Here is a 17591-nt window from a genome sequence, read left to right as displayed (position 1 = left end):
TTCTCCTTCATAGACTTTCACCTTCTCCAATAAAACCACAGGTTCTAAATCAGGCTGTAGGTCCTTGTTCTCACTGGATTTATGTCAATGAAAGTTTTGACAAGTCAAAGCCTTACTTAAACAGATCCTGCATGACTTGTCCAGGCACGGCCCTTAAAGTACTGGGACAGATGGAGTACCTGTATTCAGATTTTCTTCTGTGTCGCCACATTTTCAAGATGAACATGGAGATATCTGTGGCTATAGCGGTTAGTGAGATAGCTAAAGATACTTTCTCAGAATAAACAGATAAAGAAACAAGAATTCAATAAATAACATTTCTAGATAGTCTGCACATCCTCTAAATTCTGGCTTTATTTTGTGGGGAGAATTGTTTTTTTATTAAAGGCTTTCGCCTCTCCAATTAATTGAGGCTAGAGTGTTTGCTGTAGTTATACAGGACAATTCTGTGTCACTTTATCTAAAATAGATCTGTTTATGGCAGGATGAATTCTTACAACAGCTTCAGCTTGCTCATCAACCTTGGATATTGCCGAGTGACACAGAAAGTGAAGGAGTGGAAGCTGACCAAGACAAATGTAAGTATACTTGTTAGGAGCTGCTAATATGTCAAAACAACTCAAACTTTAGCTTCTCTTTTTCGTATCACCAAAGAAGTCAAGCCCGTTCAGATGAGCTATTCTCATAAGTACCAATTACTCGTTTGTTTATGGGACAATGTATTGAAATTAGGATCGATTTACATAAGCATTCCTACAGTCACTGAACATTGACAAGGTGATCACAAACCACAGTTTACTTAACTAAGTGAAACAATTTGTACTGATGTGTTAAAGTAGCTGTTCCAGAAAAAGCCCATGAAATAGAAATAGATATTCTGTGTAGTAAATCTGCATTGACAGGCAAAAAAAACCATAAAAAAACCCCAGTAGCTCTGCAAGCTCCAGCCTTCCTTCTTAGGATTGTGACTCCATTATCTCTGTTTTGCCTGCATTCCTTTAAATTCCTCTGTCAGAAAAAAGTTCTTAAACACACAAGTAGTCCTTAATATCCTAAACTCTTTGAAGAGGTTGTCTAATCATGCAAGTAAAGGTCAGCAGGATCATAATCTAAATGAGAGAACAGATAAGAACAAGAAACACACTATAAATTGCCATACATTCAAACATTAACAAGTTGTAGCTGGCTACGCAGTGCCTGGAAATAATTTTGTTGAAAATATTAAATCCTTTGCAATATCTTTTTAATTCACGGTAGTTTTGTGATCTGCAAGGGTGAATGTATGAACTATTTCCTGATATATTTTAGATGATATACTTAAGAATGAACTGTTTAATCAGCTGTGCAGAAAACTTAATAGCTGCAACTAAAAATGCTTTCAACATGCAGGCTTGAAAGAAGTAAGAGCCAATTTCCTCATGGAATGGAACGGTTATGCAAAGGATTAATAATAATCATGCCTGATAAACAGAACATATTTTTTAATTATACCACTTAAAAATCTAAGAATTTTCTATTCGCATACCAGTTTCACAAATTCATAAATAGCCCATGGTTTGATTATGAAGTTTCAGTTTACATATTGAGATTCTCAAAAGCATGGCTAATACTTTTTCAGTGTTAAAGTGAAGTTCCAACTGTGTTTAGTCCAAAGCTGGTAAATCCACTTTGGCTTGAACCTGAACCTTTAACTTAGAGCTGAAGCTCACTGTACGTGGCCAAAGGGAGAGCCTGGTACCTGCCCCTCCTGTGGACATGAGTTTGCCTCTGCATTTTGGCTAATGATTTATAATTAATTCTGGTAGATCATTGCCACTGCCCAGAGTGACAGGGTGGAAGATTAGAGACAAAAGCAACAGTCCTCCCCCCAGTTCAGTAGAGATGATAGATTTGCATTTAATCGAGTGCCTAGCTATTACACAACTTTATTATTGATGCTTATTTAATAATAATTTTTTTACCTGCATCTGGTTCACAGAGAACAGAGAAGGTAATTGTAAACTATATAGCTTCATTAGTAAGCAGAATTTACAGCTGTAACATGCTCTTACCTTGATTTTGAGACTGTCTGTAGGTCTGCATAGTTACCTGCAGCTCCACTTATAATAGGTCAGTCTTTCTTCTAATATAACTAAGGTAATGTAACAAGAATGCTTGATCAAAGCAATGCTTCCTGTATCTGAGATCTAATAATGATAAACAAATAACAATAATGTGTTTATCCTGGCCATCTGAGGGAAGATGCTGGTGTCATACACAAGCACAAAGTTCAGAACTACTGCTGCTGGCAAAGAGAAGCTGCCAATTCCCAGAGACTGAAATGGTTGTAAAGTGGAGAGTCATTGAGGGGCTTGGCATACTTGCTGATGCCAGTGCTTGTAGGCTGAGCATCCGGCAAGATTATACTTCTTTTTTTACCCTGAAGTTAATAAATCTGTGTGGATGTTGTGTATGTGATTTAGTGTTGAGGGCCCAGGAGCTCATAATTTATGAGTCTGAGCAGAAGATCTGCAAAATTAATCTTTACAATAGCAACACCTGTTCTTTGACTCAGCTTTTAATAAATTATATGTGGATAATATTTACTACATTATTTGAGATAATAGCAGCCAGGTGTAAAGCTAGTTTTAGGTAGTGGGAAAACTCACAAGGTGAAAAGATAAACTATATGAGTCACCATGAGTTCTTTTAAATTAATACCTTCTGGTTAGTTAGCATTCTACAAGAAAATTAATGAGAAGCTTGTTTTTGGGGTAATAGTTTCAAATGTAGTCAGATGTAGGAGTTTAAAGATTCTATTTTCAAAATGAATGGTAGCTTTACAGAATTAGGTCACTTAAACATCTCAAAATCTCCCAACAAACATCATTTGCAAAAGATATATGGCAGCATACATATTGTCTTATGGAAATATTGTTGGGGGTTCTCATTTCTTGAAAAGAAACAGACTTTACTTTCTAAATCCTTTAGGTCCTCTGACAGCATTTTAAGAATTTATCGTTACCATAAACAACCAAAGATAACTGGAATTTAATTATTTTTAAAGCCTCATGACAAAATTTGAAATCAAAAAGGTATTCATATAAAAGATATAAATTAACACAGAGAAAAATAGATTTGTCATGTTACAGAAGGAAAGGAAAATGTTGTGAGAAGCACTGTTGATTTTTCTGCAAACCTCTCCCTCTTTGTGTGGTTAATTAAGTGTGTGGCTGAGAGGGAGGAATAGAGAGAGAGAGAGAGAATTATTTGCTCTTATAGTGTAAATTTTGTGATTAAAAAATGAGAACCAACACATTTTATTTTTTAAAAAATTCCATACAATAACTAAATCTCTTCTGCTTGTAGATTTGTTCCCCTTTGATATTCTGTACATGTTGAGCACAGAGGAGTGAAAATGGTCAAGGCAGTATGTTTGTTCTCATCCAAAACCTACAGTCTGTGGTTCTTTTGTGATTTCAGTGTCACTAACAAAACAGTATGAACAGTAGACAGGGCCTCATGTGTATTTTTTTCTCCTCAGCTGTCATTCTGAAGAAGTTCCCCGTTATTACCTTTAGTATTTTGCTTGTGTGCTGATTCTCCCCAGGGAGTTTTCAGAGGATGCATGAAGATCATTCTTTTCACAGAAAGAAAAAAGATCTAGAGAAAATATTCACCACTTCCACAATGCATTTTATTTGTTGAGTGCTCTTAGAGGTGGCAAAAACAGTTTTCTTCTTTATGGAGTACTGATACAAGGAAACAAGAGTTGCATCTCCAGTCACCAGAGCATTAATTAGCCAGCTTTTATGAGAAGAAATTTAGTTTGATTGTACCTTAATTCGTCCCCCGAGAACAGGTCCTGCAAATATTGCTGGCTGAAATTTTCTAATGTATCACTGACTTGCTAGGGCCTTGAAAAGACAGACAGTCTTCTGGGGTAATTTCACCTACTGTCTGTAGCCCTGGAATGGACTTATTTGACAAACTGCCCAAAGGCCAGATTCTGCTGGAATCTCAGCTGCCTAATTCTACAAGTGACCCACAAAGCAGATTTCTGGACGTTGAGTATTCCTACCTGAATCAATCCATTTGTCAGACGTGCATGAAAGGTGAATAACTTGGGCTGTTAGAGAACTTACTGCTTGTTTAATCCATATTAATGTAGACACATATATATAGATATGGATATAGATGTATTCCTTTGCCCTAATCTGGTTAAGGCACATCAGTTTCTGTAGTTATTGGCACACAAAATGATGTAGCTTCTATTGTTTCACTCCAACTTGCCAGCAGCAGCACTAGATACTCATTTCTAGCTGGGCTGATGGAGAATATTTCTGTACGCATCTGGAACAAGGCTTGAACTCTCACCTACAGATCTGTAGCAAGAAAATTAAATATTTTGCCATTCTACAGATGCAAACTCTTTTCTAAGGGTTTGCAGTGGAAGGTCTACTGCTGACAAATCAAAACTAATTGTTGGGAAAAAGTAGGATTTCCACTGCATTCATTCATGTGCTGGTCTTGAAACACTGCAGTCAAAGGCATTCGGCTAATGAATTCAACAGGCATTGAATAAAACCTTCACTTTCCCATTCTACCCAAATGTCTACTTAAGAAAAAGACTGAGGAAATCAAAGACAGTTTTTTTGCACACTGGAGAAATTCAGGTTGTGTTCCAGGATAATTCCAAATTTTAAGTATTTGTCCATTGGTACAATTCCTTATGCTGAGCAAAATCATGTGGTTAAACAGTTATTTTTCTTGATTAATTATGCAAACAAATGTTTCTAAGATTTAGAAAACTGCTTGATGAGAATTGCTAATAAAGAAGAGGGTACTGCTGGAATACATTTTTGCTGAGAAAATTTCCTTGTGCTGGAGCTGGGTACTGTTCAGTATGAGTAAGATGACTGATGGAATCAGGGTCAGAGCAGCAACAGTTGATTGCAATATTTATGACAGCAGCTCAAACACATTCCACTTCTATTAATCAAATTCAGCTACTTGTATTGTTCTTTGTGCTCTGATGGAATATACCAGCACTGGCAAAATCTCTTTCAGGGGGTATGAGTTTAGGGCAAGACCGGATTTGGTTTCTCTAGAGAGCAAGCTAGTTCTAAGGCATTGCACAAAGATATTACTCAATTACAGGTCTTGTTAATAAGAACATAGAATTTATTGTTGGAGATTTTTCACAATGAATAGTAAATTCACAAAAATATGCTTTTCTTGTCCCAAAAGTGAATCCAGGTTGAATTTCTGGGATATTTTAATTTGACATTCACAAAACTTATGGGAAACTTACTGGTACCTTCCTTTCATCAAATATCTCAAGAGTTGTAATATAAACTGGAATAAAAAAGTCAATGAGTCATTTCCCCCCATCCCACACAACCTTTCTAGGAAGTGCCATCAGGCTTTGGTCTGCTTTGGGGTATGAGTCATTTTCTCAGTTTCTCCTGTGGGCACATATGTTAAAAAATACATGTTAGATAGAGACTACAGGTTCACCACAAGTTTAAAGAGCTGTTTTTTCTCGCTCTCATTATCAGTGCCTAGCTAGGTATATCAGTTTAAGCCAGCTCTATTTCCACTTAGGAAATGGGATACCAGTCAAGATTGTTTACCTCTAATTGGCGCTTGTCTCGGCCTGTTGGATCTTCTTGGCTGGAGGTCTTGTATACCCATTGCTGAAGCTGCAGCATTTCATATTTTTAATCCGAAAATGAGAGAAAGAACAATTTTCTAGCTTGGAAACTTGCCCAAGAATAGGACACTTGGGTATAAACATTTATAGACAGTGAAACAGAAGTAGAGATTGACTTTATTTCTACTAGTAGTTAGGTCATCTTGGAAAGTGTGTGTGTGGGAGGGGCTTCAAATACAGCTAGAAAATGTTGGAACCAGACTGAGGATTCCTGTATTTAAATGTTCCTGTTCTTAAATCCAAAGCTGTCATTTTCTCCTTAAGCTTTTTTGACTTTAGCTCATGTCACTTTTGTTTCTTCTAATACTTTTTTCATTTCACATTGAATTAAATATTTGGGGCGGGGGCAGGGGAGGAACCATTGTAGTGAGAAAGAAATCAGTGCAGAAAGCTTTTTTGCGAGCTTTTTTTTTCCAAACCAAAGAATATATTTTCCCGCAACTTGTATTATTATAATAAACTTGGATTCCCAAAGACATCTAATGTAATAACAAATGACATTATAATTTTTAAAATGACATATGGAATTATCAGGGCACACATTATGTAGATTAAAAAATGACTCAGTGAGGAATCAAAAATAAAGTTTTTAATGGGAAGATGTAGATGAATGGGGCTCATTAGGGTCTCTTAGTTTTGGATAATTGGTGGGGAGGACAAGCTGAAGTTATTAAGTGATATGGATCCCCTGGTAAAATGGCCACATTCCAGTAAAATGCATTTTATTATAACCAGATGAGATATATTTGAACCAAATGAAATATATCTGGCATCAGAGAAACGGGTATGTCTCTTCTGCAGAATAATGAGGCTTTGTCCTGGAAAGCAGTGACCTAATAGATTTAGGATCATTGTAGAACGTCATCTCAGCATGAGCTCTCAGCGTAATGCTCTCACAAAGAAGGGTAGAGCATTCCTTGAATGCCTAAAAGGATAAATAGCAAAGTAATTCTTCCACATACTGTCAATAAAAAACTGCAGTTTTCGTATCCAACCCTTAAGAAAGATTGGAGTTACTTGAGACATTTCAGAAGATGACTAAAAATGAATCGGGGCTTGGGAAACCCTGTTAGCTGTTCACCTCAGCTAAAGGCGTTGAATTAGGAAGCTTGGCGATTACTAGATATTTGTGTGCAGATACTCAAATGGAGAGGATGCAATTCGTCAAACTGTGAAAAAGGAAATTAAATGCTATTTCCTAGCAACCAGGAGCCTTAAGCATTGTAGCCGCAAGTTAAGGGTGGCAATGAAGTTGCAGTTACTAAGGTGAGGTGATGTGGCTTTCTAAATGACAGGCTTTAAATCCAGGGGAAAAATTCTGTGTGCTGTGTACACAGGAGGTCAGAATAGATGATCATAGTAGAATTTTTTGTCTTAGTGTCTATGAATGTACTTATTTATGCTCATAAAGGGCCATCTAGATGTGCTGTTTCAGTTGCTTTCCAGCATACTGCTTGCTAGGCATTGATAAAGCAGAGCATGATGTAATGATCATATGAGTCTACATTTATGCTGGCTTACTTTCTTCAAAAGCTTCCTTATATCTGAGTTTCAACTGACACATTCGAAGTAATTCTTAGTCTGCCAACAGTAGGTAGGCGAACATTACACTGAGTCAAAAATGGAATGAGCTGTGTCTTTAGGACTGAAAAACACCTGTTTTTTGACAAACCCTTGAAAATGCACATAACTGTATGTACATATATACACACATTGTGTTTTTATGCTGAGGTTTATATAGTGATTTTAGACTGTAAAACTCCCACCATTTGTTTTTATTATCATACTTTGTTCCTCAGAATATAAAATATTAATAAAGATCATTTACTGGAGATGGCACAATGCCTCTGAATAAAGTAATATGTGTCTTCAGTAGTCTAAAATAAAGTAAACCTGGAAAATACAAGATATGAGAATTCTGGATTCATATTGACCATAATAAAGATATTAATAAAATATTATTAAGGCTTTAATATGTTCTAGGTAATCACGAAAGTTTGTACATTTCAAATCATAAAAAACACTCTGGGTAGCTATACCAGTAAATGCAACAGATAATTATCTATACTGATTGTCCAGAAACTCTACTGAACCATATTAAAATTTTATCCCCAAATAAGAATATAGACCTGTTTTATGATCTGCATATATCACAAAAAAATACTGCACTAGCTATATGTTGATATAGCAACCTATATATTGATACAGCAACTCTAATTTGAGTCACAAAGTATGGTCTATGTTTTGAAACACAGGTTGTTTAATATTGTGCTGTTAAAAGATTAGTCTGAAAGATCAGAATCAAAAACCCCATAATCTTCTAGGAAAGTAAACCTCTTCTCTGATAGTAATTAAAGAATTTAGGAGAATAAAATAAACTAAAGATTTCATTAGCTAATCATTGGTAGCCAGTTAATAAGGCTAGCCATTATAACAAAGAAATGTAACTTTTTAATGGTAATGCAGCATAATTTGCTGCATGTTGATGAAAGAAATTAAATCACTTGATCTAATTTTGATTATATCAGATGATCCACTTTTAGACTTTTTTTTCTAAAACATCTGCTTTGATGAGTAAAAGTAACAACTTAAATGTAGCTCTTTGTGAAGGCAGGCACTGAAGCAAAGCAGAGAACTGATCTGGCTGAAAAATCACTTAGCGAAACTACAATGTTTTTATGCAGCTATTCAGTCCTCTATTGTGGTTCAGCCCTATGGCTGCCTTGACATTTGTGCAGCGTATGTCAGGAAGACGTATGGAGAAGATCTGAGAGTCTAGCATTGGTGAGCTGAGACTGCTTCAGCTGGCTTTTCAACCAAAAAATGCTCATGAAACCATACTCTCAGAGTTTTAGTAAAGACCCAACTGACTATAGCCCTATGAAGCTTGTGATGTGTGCTGCCATCCTATGGGACTGCATCTGGCCTGGAGGTGCAAATCAATGGGCTGTTCTGCTCAGGAGCTACTGTACAGACTTTTCATCTGGAAAGAACTGGCTATTTAATGTGTCCTTCATACTACGGAGCAGTGGAAAGAGCTAACACAAAACCACACTGTTGAGCTCATTCTTTTCTGTCTTTCTTGATTCTTTTCTTTGCTACACTGGCTGAATTCTTTCACCATAGACATAGAGGATGTTGCTGCAAACCAATGTATATTTTTTACTCCATTTAATTGTCACAGTCTTAATTGTAACAGCCTCTTTCAGGAGACATTGAACCCAGTCCTCTTTCACCAGTGCCTTGCTTAGTCATTTGCAGCAGTGAAGAGAGAGCATGAAATGGCCCTGAAGTCCAACCGAAGCACATTGTTCATGTCCTACACGTACTTTTCACTCACTTTGCATGTGTGCATGCCCCCTTGAAGTGCTAGACCCTGGGAGCAGCAAGCAGGGAGCACACTGCTTTGCATTAAATAAGTCCTTGAAAGGCTCTTGGCTCCACAGCTGACTGACTGATTCACCAGAGGGGTCAGATTGCTGCAGAAAACAGAAAAAAATGTAGAATGCTTGACTGTAGTCCCAGGGTACAAAAATGACCAGGAGGTGAAGGATCTATGAAAGAAATGTGTTTTCTTTCAATGGCCCATAATTCTTCACGCTCTAAAAAGTTTAACACTCCTTATTATCCTATTGCTGTAAATGTATTTTACAAAGCTGAGATTTATTCTAAGCCAAAACTATAGAAATTGCTCTTTATCATGAAGAGGAAAGATTTTGCATTCAAATAGGAAAAAGTCTGTAATCGCAAAGATTAAAAATTTTTAATGAATTCTTAATAACTGTGACTGTTGTTAACCCTGTCAGTAAGCAGGTCAATGAATATGGGGACTGGGGGAAAGGAGAAGAGAGGAGGCTTGATCCTTGATATGAGACTTCTGTTCGTTTTGATTAGATCTTGTCCGGCAATACGTAGTACCAGTGTGAGTGTTACAGCAGAATCTTGCGAACACTTAATTTCTCTGTTTTTCATTTTCCTTATTTGTGAAGTAAGATGATAAAATGTGATAACTCACAGCAAAACTATGAGAAATCACCAGTTAAAGTTTGTATAATACGTCATGACTGTAGGCCCCAATTCTTTCTGCTTTGATCTCAGCTACTTTAAAATTACTGTAGTTTTTCAACTATTTTACTAAACAGTGGTTGCTTCCTGTTTGTGTTATTGTCATTCTCTTTTACACTGGAAAAATCAGGCTGTCAGGTGTGACTCATCTCACCTAACTTCAGCTATCAAAAAGTGAAGGAGTCTAGTCCAAGCTGGGAGACTGAGATAGTTGCAGTGCATCCCTCCTCCCCTTCAGAGGTGTCTCTTTCCTCTCTTGCATCTCCAGCCAGACCCTTTTCTATCTCATGTCATCTCAAAGTTGATTTGATGCTATTAATGTCATTTCTACTGGAGAGAAGTCATGAATTGTCTAATGGCTATGGGGTAGCATGGAATGTATTTTCTGGCTGGGATCCCATTTACCTCTGCAGCTAAGAAGTCCCCAGACTTCTGTGGGTAACAGTCATGAGAAGAATTTGCGAAAGAACCAGGCTTACATATATTTGTTTTCTTTTTTTCCCCCCTTAAGAGAAATTTTGTTACTTAAAAATCAAACTGTGACAATGTTTGAATCTCTGCTAAATGAAGTGCCTCAAGAGAAAATAGTTGTTAAACATAAAACATAAGTGACAAAAAATACATATAAGATTAGTAAAGGGTAAGAAATGTTGCTAGAATTTCCCAGGCTTTATTTCTTTTTTGATGCAGAGATTTTCAAGGTAGGTACCTTACTCTGTTGTATATCAATACAGTACAGTATTAGATACAAAATCGAGGCTTATCACCTGGCAAAGTGAAACTAAAGATCTTGTTCCAGTTGTATTTAACTGATTACCAGGAGATGATTAGAATAGTTTGTTCCTGACAAGTGTCTTTGCTCTCCCAAAGTGAGGCCGCATATTTGTGTATGGAAAAGGAGTGAATAAATGTGAAGTCACTGTGCCTGCTTCCTTCAGTGTTTAAAAAGGGCAAGGTAAAGGCTTCTAAGATAACTAATGGACCTTGTCTGTGTAATTAAATTTGGTTGGGGTGTTTATTTCCCTTTTATAACCCAGATTCTCTAAGTGGATCCATGTACTAGGTCCAACTGCAGCATTACTTTATTTTCTACAAACTTTTTGCGGTTTTTGATTTGTGCTACAGTCAGCAACATTTGCAAAACATCTACTTCAGTATGGATATGTAAATGTTTGTAAAAGCTAAATTTCCATTTTGCTTTGGGGAAGGTTTTCAATGTGAATTTTTGCAATATGCGAACACATAATTAGAAATGAAAACATTGCTTTCTCAGCTTATCTGATTAATTGCACTTACCTAGTATGTTTAATGCTTTTAACAAAACTGCTCCTTTTTTGCAATCTATCACTAATTTAAAAAAAAATGGTAGAAAAAACCTCCAAAACACTAAATAATTGAAAAAAAAGATAAAGAAGCTGTGATGTGTTTCTGAACATTTTCGTAGTGAAAAAGAATCCAAATTCATCAAAATATTGATCCAAATTGCTTATTTCATTGTGAGTCCAGCATTATGGAAAACTTTTACAAAATGCAAACACAGCAAAAGATTAATCTTCCTTTTAATCCAATCTTTGTATTCATTAAATTTCAGCTCTAATTTCTGTGTTTTTCTTTTTGATTTCACAGGTTTGTGAAATCAGTGGGATTGTTGAAGAACAATTTAATTAAAATAAAATAATGGTGATCGAAACTACACATGCAAATTTGCTTTAGTTTATACATAATTTAAAATCAAGTTATTTTTCTAGTATCAGCAGTACGTAAGTGGAATCACTCTTATATGTGGATGCTGTAATGCACTGAAGCAGAGTATTTACTGTGGTACAGTGGCCTTAGGAAAGAAGGGTAACTGTTGCCTTTTAGTATAAAGTTACTATAATGTTTTTGTTCAGTTTATACCCCTGTTATTTTGGATTGACATTTGATAAACTAAACTTTGCCTGGTCAAAATAAATTTTACCTAGAGATTTTATGTATTTTAACTTGTCTAAGGTTTTCTACTCCTTATATTTTTGTAATCTTTACTCTTTTTTAGATTAATAAACATTAAAGTATTTGCCCACATCTGCCAATATGTATGTCCCATTCAGGTCTCACAGAGAACTAGCTGTTCACTCATAGTCACCTGCAGCGAGAGGTCAGAAGGGGCAGTGAGTGAAAGAGTATGTGTGTGGGTAGCCGAAACAGGTGTTGCCTGTGTCACATAGCTTTGTATTGAGTTTATCTACTTTGATCTTTAAAACAAATAAAGACTCTGTTAAAAAGGGAGCATATCAATATAGAATGAAGCATGCATGTGAAAATAAAGCACCTAAAGGAATTTCGTATATATGATAAAACATTATTTACCCATATAGATTACTGAAACAAATTTGCTGTTTGCAATAAGCTAACTGGTGTATGCTGTGTGCTTGGAATTTTAGAAGATGCTTTTGCACAGATACCAAATGAAGGAATGTGGCAGTTGCATTTCCTGATTTCGTTTATCTGTTAATTCTGTCAAGCGTGTTTTCAGTTTCTTTTGTCTTCAGTTATGTATGCTGGGTTTCGGTATCTTAGACATAATGATATAAAGAAATCGCTTGCAAGTATTAAAAATAAATATAACTAACCATCTGTTTGTTTAAGAAATAAAAATCAATTCTCTGTCATGAATGCTCCACAGTGTGAACTTTTTTTCCTGTCTCAGAAACATACAGTACTAGCACAGAAAGCAGTTAAAATGTATTTTAAAAAGTGTATGGTCTGTCTTGGTCAGGGAAGATAGCATCCTGATGAACAGGTACTTGCTGTATGTATCATCGCAGCATAGACTTCCTTTATGTCAAACGCTCAGCCTACTGGAGCCCCCTGGGAATAGTCCTTTGAAGTGCATTGCAGGAAGGGGCTTCACTTGATATGTCATCAGTGAAGAAAATTTATTACATCATGTTTATTTGAAATATGCTTGAAGACACATTTGAATATGGGGGAATATATTTTCACTGATATGTTGTATTCGGCCAGTTAGGCTCTGTAAAATATTCCTGTGAAAATAATATCCCCTTTTTGTGGGTTTTATTCTTCCTTAGTGTCCTGCATTTCATATTTTACCTTGACAAAACCAAAATATATATGATAGGTTTGTCTTCTTTTCTTCTTCCAGTTGCTTCACTGAACATCTTGTGAAGCTCCATTCTTTCTGTTTCATGCCATTATCACCTGCCATAAATATTGCAGGTGAAATTATGATCACATTTAATCCTGGGAAAAATCTCATTGCCTTCAGTGGAGCTAAGATTGCCCACAACATGTTGAGAAAGAAATGAGAATTCAGAAGCATCTTGATTCTAGAAACTCGTACATGTCTGAGAACTTGAAGGACACTTTTGGCTAGGTAATGCAGACTGATTTGGTCAGGGATATCTCTTATTTTGTAATTTTCATTGTATGTGCAGAAACACAAGACAAGCTTTATGCAGGTAGGCAGAATATAAATTTTGCTCCTGCTTTCCTGAACACAAAAACTTTTCTGCTCAGGTACGGATGCAGTGTGCACCATCAACTCTCATTAGAATGACTAGTAATAATTCAGCAAGTGCAAATTGTGTGCAAGTGTCACGAAGTGGGACAGGACGGCTTGACTCTTCAGGGCTCCCAGTTCTACACATGTTCCTTCAAACAATCTGTGAAGCCCCGGGCTCCTGGCTCTTCTCATTTTAGGAGATCAGAGTATTTTTCTAACATGCTTTCTAACCTGAAGGGTAGAGGATGAAAGCATGAAAATTATGACTTTATTTTCACAATGAAATATAAAAAATCCAATGTCATTTTTCCTTTTAATTCTCATGGTTTTTCAAATGATCTCATAACTTTTTAATACTTGTGGCGGGTGCTACTCTCTCTAAAGCGTATGGCAAGCAGTCTTGGCGGCTGCAAGTGCTCAGCCAGCAACCAGCGCTGCCGTTGGAGAAGGAAGCAGCCACCTGGTACTCCGACTGCCAACATGCTGGCGATGAAGCGTAACAAGTCAGCAGAGCTCCAAGCAGGAGCTGAGATGCGCTTAATAGGCAACAAGCAGCTGGGCTTAGGGACTGGGGAGGATAAACAGCAGCTGGGAAGGCCATGCGGAAGGCATGTGTGATAAACTTGTTTTCACCTTGTGGGTGGGGGAGCTGTGGGAAGCCATGCTTGTTTTCTGTTTGACCTTTTTGGCTTCAGGAAGCAGTTTCCATTTGTCAGTTGCTTATGGAATAAACTCGGCCTCCATGGTGCCTAACTGAATTGAGAGTCAGCTGTGCAAGCTGATGCTGCTCTAGTTGGTTTGGCAAGAGTATCAAGGTGTGTTTTTTTTCTGTTTTGTTTTGTTTTTGACTGCAACAGGCAGCACTTTGAAGCCAACGCAAAAAGTTCAGTGGAAGCTGTATAGAAATGTGCTTCCTTCTAGTTGTATGGAATAGAGTAGATTTAGTGCTTTTTAGAATGATACTTCGTGGGTCATTGCTAATGCTATTCACTTATTGCTTTTGATGGAAAAAGAGCCATGATAAACAGATACAATTTTCTAGCCATACATCTTAATTTTTTAAAACATTTTCTAATGCGGTAATATAGGGGCATAATATTCTCAGTAGTACTGAGATGCAAACATTTTACTCTCAGTATATGAAACTGCATGTAGCTTGTCTAATAAACAACTGTCTTTCAAAAACCTATTTATGATTAAATGGTTTTTATTACCATATGTGTTTCTGCTGCTTCCCTTTTAAAAATTTCACACCATTGATACATTATCTGAATAATCATAAAAGCAATCCTAATATATCTCTATTTGTTTCAATAACATAATATTAATAGGTTTCCTTCAGTACTGCTCTATATCAAGTAATTTCATTATCTGGCAGATTTGATGGAATGACTTCTTGTTACTGCAGTGTCTAGCTCTAGGATTTGTGTGTGTGGCTGAGGGAGAATTGGAGAAGAAATTTTATTTGCAGAAGTTATTAAAGTGAAACAATTTCTTTTGAAATATTATTCATTGGAAGATTTCCCTGAGCAAATCCTTATCTTGAAAAACTTAAGCAATATTTAAAAACACCTAACAACCAGCTGCTCTGTGCACATATACTATTAACAAAGGTTTCAGGCCTTGTGGGAATATGCTTCATAACAATCTGGCTTTATTCACAGTTTAAGTCTCTTTCTCCTGAGTCAGTAATTACAAAAGAGAAAGGGAGACTTGCTTCCTGCTCCCTGGAGCATTCCTTCAGGTATGTCTATGTTTCAGTTACAAAGGTAACAGCTAAGAGCATGGGAAATTCTCTATTACAACAGCTAAACTGATAGAGGTGTATGAACTAATTTAAAGCCAACTCATGTGTGTATGTGATACTGTATTGTTTCATTACTGTGACTGTATAGCATGTATGTGGACATGCTATATATTTAATCCAATGAACTTTTAATATAAATACAGAAAAGCGCCCCTGGAACTGGTTACAGCAACCTGGAGTTTGCTGCAGCAAGTACACTAACCCTGGGGTTGCAGAACCACGCTTGCAGGAGCTTTCTGCAGCTAGTTCCAGGCGGTGTCCCACCAGATAGGGCTGTCTAAAAATGTCTGTTCTGGGACAAGTAGCTCTTCCTATGCTTGTAAAAGTTTGCTGCCCCTTCACTCTTGGCCCTGGATTCTACGCTATTAGGATTAGGCAGTAGCTAGTCTAATGCCTGATACCTAACCTAATACCTAATTTTGTAAATGTCTTTATTCTTTATACTTTTATGTGAAAGTGCTGAAGCTTGAGATTAATCCAGTATGTTTAAAATAAAACACTGGTCTGGCAGCCTTGGGTAATTTAATAGGATATTGCTGTCATATTATCTGAACTGTTAGTCAAATTATTTTTAAGTATTTTTGTTACCCAATTGCTGATTAAAAGAAGACCTATTATATCTTCTTTATAAGTTAGAATTCTGACACATCTCTGTTCACTGTGACTTTGCTTGCTGTTTTATTTTATGATATTCTGAATAAGACTAAAATGTAACCAAATAGGACCCAGTTTAATGAACCCTGCCCTCTGGGTAGTATAGTCAAGTATTCTTTTATCTGGCTTGTGTGCCTAAGAGAGCATGCTACAAGTTCTATCATGCATACTATCAATAGAAGTTTCCTCTATGACAACTTTAAACCTATCAAAATGGATTGTTAAGTGAAAATGCTGTACTAGAGCTTAAGTTCAGTTTAACAGGCAAAGAAGTAGGGGTGTTTTCACTGATGCAAACATAGTACAAACCTATAAATCTGGCCTTGTTGTGAATTGGAATTTCATCTAGAAAGCTTCTTACTTATCTCTGTTATTGGAAAATGGCAGTGCTTTAATGATTAATATTAAAGATTTATGCCATCTTCTATTCCAGAAGAAATTTTACCATCGTTTGACACACTCTCCAACTAATGTATATGTATTGTATGAATAGAATCTTTCTCACATTTCTTGAGCTTCGCGTTGTTTTTCTCATAATGTAATTAATCATCAACCAATTCTGAAGAATGCTTCCTGTTCTGAAATAATTAGGTAGAGTTGTGGAATAAATGTCCTTTGTAGATTCACGGACCCTCTTTAGAGAGCATGGTAGTGATTTAATATTGTTCTAAATTGCAAGATAGACACAAGTATCTTCTTTTTGCTCAGGAAAACCGCAGCACAGCACTAAAGAGATACCTCAGGAGAGAGAACATAAATAGTTCCTCTTGTGACTTGAATGCTCAGTGGCGGATTATAACCAAAGACCTCTTCTCCCATAAGTGTACACATGTGTTTGCCTACAGAGAAAGTGTAATAGGATATGTGGCTGGAAAGGACTTCAAGATATCATCCAGTCTCTAACTCTAAAGCAGCTTTACTCCAGCTAAACCATTTCTGACAGATGTTTGTCTAGTCTGGTCTGGGTAACATCTGGGGATGGAGAACCCACAGTCAGGCAATCTATTTCATGCTTCCCTCTCCTTACGTTTACGAGGACAGGTAGCCATGTGCTTGTATTTTTGCTTGACGGTGTTTTCTTGGGACAAAATCTTTTCCCCTTGAAGAGATTATTCACATCCTAATTGTTTTCATCTTGTTTCTGCTCAGATAACATTGAATTCAGATGCTACCCAAAAACATTAGTGTGAAATACTGGTCCCATGAAATCTTTTGAATTTTTACATTCATTTAACTGTGGCCGGATTTTCACCCAAGTGATATGGACACGGTTACTGAAGAAGCATTGTTACAGGCCATGAGATGTGTCAGCCACGGACAGCAAGCACTTGTGCTCTGCAGGGTGCGCGTTTTGCTGCTCTGAGAAGCCCTGGCTTTTGCACAGGGAATCACATGTGATGAAACAGCAAAAGGTCATTCAAGCCTCCATGCTTCAGTCATCATAGCTGTCTGCAAGAACTACATGAGGAATTCAAGAGCGCATTTCAAAAACTTGCCAAAATTCTCCCTGGGGCCTGATAAGTGCCATAATTCAAAATCTCTCCATAAGTGCCTCCAGAAATCATTCTCTTCCTATTGATGTGTGTAATCCAACACCTACACGCTCACAACTCCAGGTTTAATAAAGTATGGGGCCGTTTAGCTGAGATTCCAAGGCAACTTATACTTCCTATCCCCTCAGGTGATGCTGTGTTTCCGTGTCCAGAACACATTATCTGTTATTGACTTTTCATCTGGACACAGTTCTTACAGAATTTAAAATTCTAAGACTGTGTGTTGAAAACATCTGATGGGCTTGCCTGGGGTATTGTGATACATGGCCCTTTTGGGAGAGGCTGTAGCATCAACCTCATCCGTAATTCTGT

General features: G+C 36.8%; 1 protein-coding gene across 5 annotated transcripts in view; it reads left to right on the top strand.

Annotated features, from left to right (window-relative positions):
• The window catches only part of C2H8orf34 (chromosome 2 C8orf34 homolog), a 191392-nt gene that overhangs the window by 149219 nt on the left and 24582 nt on the right, over window positions 1-17591 (top strand). For 3 of the 5 annotated variants that reach the window (XM_064507425.1, XM_064507422.1, XM_064507423.1), the window contains 2 exons: window positions 485-578; window positions 9502-11378. In XM_064507425.1, coding sequence (XP_064363495.1) covers window positions 485-578; window positions 9502-9692 — 285 coding nt within the window. In that variant the 3' untranslated portion in view covers window positions 9693-11378. The other 2 variants (XM_026115237.2, XM_064507424.1) reach the window with 2 other exon arrangements.

This window comes from Dromaius novaehollandiae, chromosome 2, assembly GCF_036370855.1.
Source record: "Dromaius novaehollandiae isolate bDroNov1 chromosome 2, bDroNov1.hap1, whole genome shotgun sequence".
NCBI lineage: Eukaryota > Metazoa > Chordata > Aves > Casuariiformes > Dromaiidae > Dromaius > Dromaius novaehollandiae.
This window is presented reverse-complemented; position numbering and strand designations above follow the sequence as displayed.